General features: G+C 33.5%; 1 protein-coding gene across 1 annotated transcript; it reads right to left on the bottom strand.

Moving 5' to 3' along the window:
* Positions 1–164: 164 nt before the first annotated feature.
* On the bottom strand, positions 165–5,998 carry LOC123229853 (small glutamine-rich tetratricopeptide repeat-containing protein). The gene is made up of 10 exons (XM_044655841.1): positions 5,759–5,998; positions 5,330–5,571; positions 5,195–5,228; positions 4,291–4,427; positions 2,941–3,007; positions 2,603–2,702; positions 1,692–1,855; positions 1,493–1,539; positions 1,352–1,402; positions 165–857 (listed from the first exon to the last, which is right to left on the bottom strand). Exons 1-10 carry the CDS (start codon positions 5,823–5,825, stop codon positions 477–479), a joined length of 1,290 nt encoding a protein of 429 aa, XP_044511776.1. The 5' UTR covers positions 5,826–5,998; the 3' UTR covers positions 165–476.
* Between the last annotated feature and the right edge of the window lie 2,804 nt (positions 5,999–8,802).

The following is an 8,802-nucleotide window of genomic DNA, read 5'->3' as shown; positions in this document are numbered from 1 at the left end:
ATATATCTAAATCACATGATGCACCATCAGATTTTTTAATACGTAGCTGAGACCAAAATAGAAACACAAGACAGAAGAAGCAAATGAAAATTGTGAGAATATTCATGCCTGATAAAAGTATGCGCAAAATTATTCAATGACAAAAATGCAAAGACAAAGGTAAATTACTTTGAAAATGTCCAAACTTATCTCTTGTTGCCTTAGTTGGCATTTTGACATCAATAATCCACAATGTTTCAAACCAAAGATCAAATAAGCTACTGCAGGACTAGTAGTTGACATAGTCTTTAACACCTGCAATGATTCATCAAATTCATCACTTCGAAAACAAAAAATCATGGCTAAAAGATCCAATATGTTACAATTCCTGTTCTTGTTTAAGGTTGTTGATGATCATCTGTGACCCCACAAATATTGTAAAATTTTCCAAACAAAATCCTCTCTAGCAAGGTGGAAGTACAAGGTTGTACATTATTTTAGCTTGTTGATGTTCTTCCATGTGTGGTATCAGTGTCTTGAGGATTTCCGGGGTCTGATGCACCTGAAAACATTTCCATCATTGATCTCAACGCCCCTGTTACCTCCTCAGGCATGTTTTCTCCAAAATTCAAATTGATGTTCCCACCAAGTCTTATGCCTGGCTCATCAGTTCCACCAGTGTTACCATCTTCCTCTTGTCTGTTCTGAGAAGACTGCCCCTGCTGCATATTCGCAGCCATGTTCATAAGCATGCCCGCCAAATCACCTGGCAGAGCATTAGCATTAAAAGGCATTGTAAAGGAAGATGATGTTCCATGACTTCTGAAACCTCCTGTTGACTGGTTCGGTTCTTGATGGTTATGACTGGAACTGGTATTCTGTAAAGGGAGAGAATGCAATAAGTTTTTTTTATTATTATCCCTTAATTGGGATAAGACTGGACTTTTCAAAATTGAAGAAAGGAATAAGGTCGAACGTGTTATTCTTCAATAAAGAATAAAGATGTAAAGTTTGAACATCAAGAAAGTAAAAGCAATATGTTTGATTTTTAAAAGTCAAACAAATCATGAACAATTGAAAGCAATATTTAGGAAAGAAAAAAAGTAATGTGAAAACCAAGAAAGTATATAACTATTATGATTAGATTACTTTCTTCAGTGGCAGAGCTAAGATGAAAAGTTTCAAGAAGTAGAAAATTTATATGTATTTTAGACCTAAAATTAGCATTTTTCATCTTTTGCAATTTATTTTCTCTAAACATGCTCCCTCTTGAAACAAACATTCTCATTCTTCCATAACATAAAGCTAGTGACTTGAATGACTTGTCATCTAATATCATTACAGGACAGCTCCTCTGTCAAGCACATATTACCTGATCCTGTCCTGTCCGTTGCATCTCTTCTCTCAATTTCTGTGTAGCCACCTATGTTGCAAAGTGCCAATGTAATCATAAAATGACAATAGATGAACATAATATTGACAACAACAACAGCAACAGTAAAACAGAACCAACCTGAATATTCTCTTTGACAGATTCATTATTTGGATCCAATAGCAATGCTGCAAGGTAAAATCTCAAATATCACAGATTAGCTTGGCACTGCAGTAATTTGTCATAGACAAAGCCTACCTTACTGCATTCAGCAAAGGATGTAAAATAGCCAATGTATGCATAAATGGAGTGAAAAGATCATGTTAATTTCCTCACAAACCTTTGTTGAATCCTTTTTCAATAGCATCACTGTAGTTGCCTTGTGCATAATATGCTAAGCCCAAGCGACTGTACGCCTTACTATAATTTGGATCAATTTCAATGGACTTGAGACAGTCTCTGATCGCTTCAGTGTATTTGTGAATCTGTGTGTAAGCAGCTGCCCTAATAATAATCACCAGACAGAAAAAATACAGTTAACAATTTCATGAACCAAAAAGTATGATATTACTGCAACTAGAAGGAAAGAATAAAAAAGAACAATTACAAGGCAAAAACACAAATTAATTGCAACAACAGCCTTTCCTAAAAAATTTAGATGACAATTTATCACCAATACTATACAGCAAACAAGAACTATACTTTAATCATTGTTTCCTCGCATGAAATATCAGAGTTCATAAGATAGGGTTTCCTCCTTCTTTAATATGCCATTTTTAAAAAATGAAATCAAATGCAAAAATAATTAGAGATTGCTTTAATTTAAACTTCTGAAATACCTATGGTCCAATGTATTACATATTACCAATAAACAAGAAATCATAAATGTTGAGAAGAATCTTTCAAATTCAAATAGCCAGTAGTCAACACATAATTTAGCAAACACAAACCCTAGTCTAGAGAGGTCAAATCTATATCACATGTTGGGCTGTTCAGCGAAACCAGTTGAAACCATGCTGACATGGTACATAGGAATGTGATAAAAGAATAAAAAAATTAAAGGAAAAAAAAGACCTCTCACAACTTAACTTGTGAAAAAGAAAAGACACATTTAAAGCACCCACTGTACTGTTTTTCTACATAACTGTAGTAAGATTCTAAAGTCATTCAACTGAAAATAAAATGAAGCTCATCTAATTATCCTAGACAGCATATGATAAATACGTAGAAGTCAGTACCAGTGTACAACACCTGTTACAGTAGTAAACAGCATTATTTTTACAAAGTGCAATAGAAAAAGAATACAGATCTATTGCATCGGAGTACTGCTTTGACTGCATGGCCTTGTTACCTATAAGACAAGAAGATAATTTCACAGCAGAATTAGCTTGTTTATCAAACAAACAGACAAATTAGATTGTATAAATGCTCAACTAGCCATGACTTCATTAGTATGAAGGAATACATGCACATTCCATAAGTAAGATCTAGATGCTTCTAGCCACAGTAATGCATGTTGTTCTGTTATTATTTAGGAAATATGATATCTCCAAGTCAAATTCCAACCAATCAAAGCACTACGGTTATACCTTGACTCTTTAAGGTCTCAGCCAAGTTCTTCTGGTTGTATTCCTGAGATCCAGATCTTTCCATCTCCTGGTATAATTCAGCATATTAACTTGTCAAAGAAGGTTCTTAATGATACATAAATAACAAGATTTTCAATGGTAACATAAAACCAACATACAATCTTCGCATTAATAGCATATAGCAACAACATTTTCCATGTTGCATTTGCAAGTATTATACAAATCCAATAAGAAAATATCGAACAATAAAGAAAACAGAAAAGCTTGAAAGTAATCAATTACAACAATGTTCTAGTTTCTCTACAATGTCCATACACAGGACAAGGTACAAGAAAAAAGACAATAACAAGTGCCTGTCCTATAATAAAGGAAAATATACTGAGATTAGAAACAACAGTTAAATATTCACCATCCAGCAAAATATCTAAGCAGCTAATCTCAGAAGAACAATACAGTGTAATAAAAATTTAAAGCATGCTCTATGATAGACCTCTCAAGGTATATACAAGAAGAAGGAAAGGAGCACGTGAAGGAGAAAAAGAATTAAAGGGTAAACCAGTTATAAGGAAAGGCTACGTGGCAACAGGGGAGGAAAAGGGAATAGTGTGATGAATTGGGAAGAATGTATGAAGGGAGTGGGGTTTTTGGGGATATGATTACTGTTAACAAAACTTAGTATTGGGGAGGGTATCTACACCTTGAATAGCCGAAGTAACATTTAAATTGTGTAACCAGCAACTCACACCATAAATAATACTAAATTTCCTTATACAACTATCCGTGTTTGTGAATTTGGCTGTATAATCGCATGCATATTGTGTCTGTTTGGTTGAGCTTTGCAGAACTATTTTCGGTGATCTATCATACTATTCCCTACACTTCAAGAGAAATGCTCAAACAAAACACTGGCCCAAGACTTTCTCTCTCTCAATTCTCCAATCCTCACCTTTCTTTCAGGTTCAAAGCCACAACTCAACTAACTTTATCTTAAAACAAATAGTTAAGCTACTTTTTCAAGAGTGTTTATATTATAACCAGAAAGATTTGAATAGTAGAGTTTCCCAACCTTTCAATCTAAAGAGAGAGTTTTTGTATCACCAAGCTTCATAAAATAATTCTAAAAAGAGAGGAGTTTCATTGCCCTGACAGTGTATCCCATTTCATCCAGCTATACAATTTTCAAGCACTTTGGAGATACTAATATCACCCAAAGTGGATAATAATACTTTAAAACTAAAAGGTAGAGAAGGGCAAATGAGAGTGATACTTTTGTACTCATTAAAGCTAATTAACTAAAAAATCATTGGACAAAAATTATAAAATGTAAATAAGCAAGACAATAGATCATACATTTAGGGCATCATGAAATATATGTGATGCTTTATCGAATTGGGAAAAGTCATCACTTCCATCAGGCAGCGTCTTAAAATAGTGAATTTTCTCAAGTGCGCCAAAGAATTGCCCAAAGAGTTCATCTTTAGAGACCCCTGCAGAGAAATTGATACTCAAAATGTCCATAACAATTCCAAACAGTTAAAAAGTGAGTAAACATCTACCATCCAACATCTTCAAGAAATTTTGAGATGATAACTTTTAAGCAATTTCAAAAAGTTATTCAAAACCAGAAAAAGAAATGACCATTACAAGGCCGATTCACTACATATAAAAGATCTGAAAATTTAGTTAGTTATCCACTTCTTTCAACAAAATTTGGCCAGGGAAAAAATTGGGCTAAAAGATATGGAAATATTTACCAGTTTAAACTTATAATGCAATTTCAAGTATTTAAAATCAATTGCCTCAGAGAGTTTCCAACTCCAAACATCTATGGTACAAAATGTTCCAGTAAACTGAATCAACAGCTAATTTAGTTTATTTATCTTCACAGATGCCAAGAAAGTCTCTCCGCTTTGTATATAAATTAAACAATGAATCAACCAATTAGTTCCAAAGCAAACAAAATCCAGAAAATCTTAAGTTTCCATTCTGTAAACAAGACCTTTACTCAAATGGCATATTTTCAAAATCTGAGGCTAACAAAGTACTGAAACAATTTATTAAAAGAAAAGTGATATAGATGCAATCCTTGAAATCATTTAACGAAATGATTGTAAAAGATAGCAACACTCGGGAAAATAAATGTCAAAAATAGTATCTTTTTAGACAAAACCAACAGCTAGAAAGATAATAAAACAAAAATATATAAGAGAGATATCCAGGACCAACTAGCTGCAAGAAAAGAGCAGAAACCTACCTATAGAGCAAGGTTCTTTAGTCCAATCTTCACCCTGGCCAATTATATCATCAAGAACTGAAGTCAAAAATAAAAATCGACACATATATCACAAAAACAATGTTTTTCATAGGATGAAGATCGGAGTTAAATAACCATAGATTTTGAAGCATCTGGAAACTTGGAATGATCGTCATTGTGGGCAAAGGATGAATTGGGAGCATCAACTGGTGCTACACTGTTGCTATGATCATCATCTTGCAAAGAATTAAAAATTTGAATCAAAGACTCCGGTTTTGATTGAGCTTCAACAGGATACGAATGAAGCTTAAACACCTCAGTCAAGCATTCCTTAGCAACTTCAAGACCTTCAATATCAACCCCGGGAGCAGGTTCAACTACCAAGAACCAAATAAAAAAAGTTAAAATTTTACTAATGAAATAAAAAATTAAAATCAACCCTAGTCAATCCAGAGCACATCAATTGACTGTAATAAGAAACCAAGATACATGAGAATGTGAAGAAAATTTTATAAACGAATAATAATAATAATAGATGAATGAGGAAGAGGGAAAGAGCGGGACCAGAGTCGAGGAAGTGGAGGAAGGAGCGAACGATGCGGCGAGAGAGAGGAGAGTCGGAGTTAGCCATTTGAAGAAGAGTAATTCAGTTGAAGCTGAGCATGTTATCAGTTTAAACAGATTGAGGAGGAACGGCGTACTCCAGAGACGAGGGGAGACAACTGACGATTTTGCTTTGTGTTTATCTTTCTCAGTCAGCAAAGTCTTTGCTCTTGTTTGGAGGTGGTGTTTGGTTAAACGGTTAAATTTGTTTTTCTATGGTTTATATTTCAATTCCATTAAACTTAATATTTTTAATGACTTTTTTTTTTACATTATTCAGTATTTATTATATAAATAATAAAATTATTTAAGTATATATAATATATTATTATATAATTAAATAATTTTAAATTAAAAATAAAATAATATTTAATCATATAATAATATATTATTTATATATCTAAATTATGTATAAAAAATATAGGGAGAAGGACTATTTCCCACCCAACTTTTGATGCGTTCTCACATTGCCACCCACGGCAGATGAAAATCCAGTTTTCCCACCCGTGACCAAACTGTCGTCCAATTTTTCAATTAGGGACAGGGGCAAAATCGTTATTTGCTATTTAAAACCTTAAAACTTTTAAATTTTACCGTTTCCCCTCTCCAGGTTTTAAAAACTAATAACTAACCCATCCTCAAAGTTTGAAAAGTTTAGATTTCACCCCTAGGGTTTGCTCCTTCTCTGGCCACCATCGACGGCCGATGCATTCGACCAATCTCCCATCTCCGACTACAAAGGACGACGAAGGACGACCCTTCGTCGCCCAGATCTGGACGACGAAGCGTCGTCCAGATCTGGAAGAACAGACGAAGGACGACGCTTCATCGTCCTTCGTCGTCGCCTCTTCCAGATGCGACGAGCCACGAAGAGAGACCTTCATCGAGCGATCTCCCAGATCTGGACGACGAGCGAAGTTTGAAACCGATCACCTAGATCTGGACGAAGAGAGGTTTCTTCGTCGCATCGTGCGACGAAAAGATCTCCATCTCTTCGTCGCACCACCGCCGTCGCACCAGGAGAAGGAGGAGGTCAGTGACAACGTCGGAGAAGACGTCGGGAGATGAAGTTGAAGAATGGGGGTGAAATGCTAGTTTTGAAAGTTATGGGGGGCGGCTGTATTTTGAAAATTATGGAAACCCTAGGTTTGAGAGTGAAAATGTTAGTTTTTAAAGTTTAAAAACTTTAGGTAAGATGAAAATGTTAGTTTCTAAAACCTAAGGGGGGTGAATGGTAAAACCCTCACATCAATTTTGAGAAATAAAATTGAGGGGTATTTTTGTCATTTCATCTAACAAAGGTAAAATGGGCATTTTACCCTTATGCAAACAAATATCATCCATTTTAACAGCTCATAGGTAGGAAAACTGGATTTTCATCTGTCGTGGGTGGCATTTTGAGAAAGCATCAAAAGATGGGTGAGAAATAGTCATTCTCCCAAAAATATATACATATAACATTACTCTTATTTAAATTTGTTATATGAGTTTAATATTTTTTTCCGTATTTAAATTTTATAAATATATTTTTGCATACATATTTGTCATCATTTGTTATATCTATATAATTTATCTTTTTTTTTTCTCGTCCCTACTTAACTACTCAAGAAATAGCAAGAGGAAATGTATGTTATATCTTGGAGGGCATTTGCTTCGATGTATTAAAAATTACGGCCAAACGACTATTTCTAGCGTCTCAAATGTACCTTTTATTAGATTTAACTAACGCCTAAAAATTTTATCTCCTTTTGTAAACTTTAAAAGCTTGTTTTAAAAATCGCAATTTCACCCTAAAATAAAAGCATCTCCTTCCGGCGAATACTTTCCTCCCATTTGGAGGCTCGATCGCGTCGGAAACGGGAAGAGGGACGAAGAACTTCGTCGGGGAAGACGAAGTTCTTCGTCTCCCCAGACGAAGACGAAGCCGTCGTCTTCGTCTGGGAAGACGATCGTCCTCCCACTGGGACGACGATCGTCTTCCCAGACGAAGACGACGGCTTCGTCTTCGTCTGGGGAGACGAAGAACTACGAAGTAAGCCGATCGAGCCTCCAAATGGGAGGAAAGTATTCGCCGGAAGGAGAGGCTGCTTTGGGATCGTAGATTTCAAAACTAGGGTGAAACTGTGATTTTTTAAAACTTAGAAAATTTTAGTTTTTAAAGTTTAGGGGGGCAAAATTAGATTCTATTTTAGTTTATTTTTAATATTATAGCAAAAATGACGAGTTAGGGTTTGGTTAAATCTATATAGTTAAAACATTTGAAAAAACTATTGGGTGGGAAATAGTCGTTTGGCCTAAAAATTACTCTAATACTCAACCTTTTATTACTAAAATTATTTTGTTTAGTTGTCAAATAATAAAACATTTATATATTTTTTATTAATAATAATGATATGACAAATAATATATTATTAAAAATGATATAATATGTAATAAAAAAGACAATTGATTACATATCTATCATAAGTATTAAAAGATTATTAAAATAATTTTAATTTTATTATAATTATATAAGATAAAAATATATTTATTTTTAATTAATATAACAAACAAAATAAAAAATATTTTAAAATAATTATATTAAAAAAGATTTAAACAAAATAAAATAATAGATTAATATTCTCTTATTATCTCGCTAATTAAATATGATAATACTTTGTTTTAAATAATAAAAAATTACTCTGATCAAACACATTTTTAAAATATTTATATATATATATATATTACTAAATTATCATTATATAAATGGGACCCTAATTAATTGTATTTAAAACATAATATTTAAATATATAAAAGTTATATCTAATGTTTATTTAAATAATACCGATTGATAAGTTAATTCCCGATCACTGGAAACATTGTTAGGGATAAACTTTTTCATGTCCTATCCACAAAAATTTTAAAAATAAAATACAATGCACGCTGCTACCCTGCCCTCTTCTCAATCTATTGAATTAAGGATTTTCCAGACTTCAGGTGAAAAATCGCTGCCAATAGATTTAATT

Source organism: Mangifera indica, chromosome 11 (assembly GCF_011075055.1).
Source record: "Mangifera indica cultivar Alphonso chromosome 11, CATAS_Mindica_2.1, whole genome shotgun sequence".
Taxonomy (NCBI): Eukaryota; Viridiplantae; Streptophyta; class Magnoliopsida; order Sapindales; family Anacardiaceae; genus Mangifera; species Mangifera indica.
This window is presented reverse-complemented; position numbering and strand designations above follow the sequence as displayed.

Coding starts and splice junctions, on each gene's coding strand:
- LOC123229853 (XM_044655841.1), bottom strand. CDS start 5,825: ATGGCTAACTCCGACTCTCCTCTCTCTCGCCGCATCGTTCGCTCCTTC. Junction 1,540..1,691: donor TGAAAAAGGATTCAACAAAG/GTTTGTGAGGAA, acceptor TTTACCTTGCAG/CATTGCTATTGGATCCAAAT. Junction 858..1,351: donor AACGGACAGGACAGGATCAG/GTAATATGTGCT, acceptor CTCCCTTTACAG/AATACCAGTTCCAGTCATAA.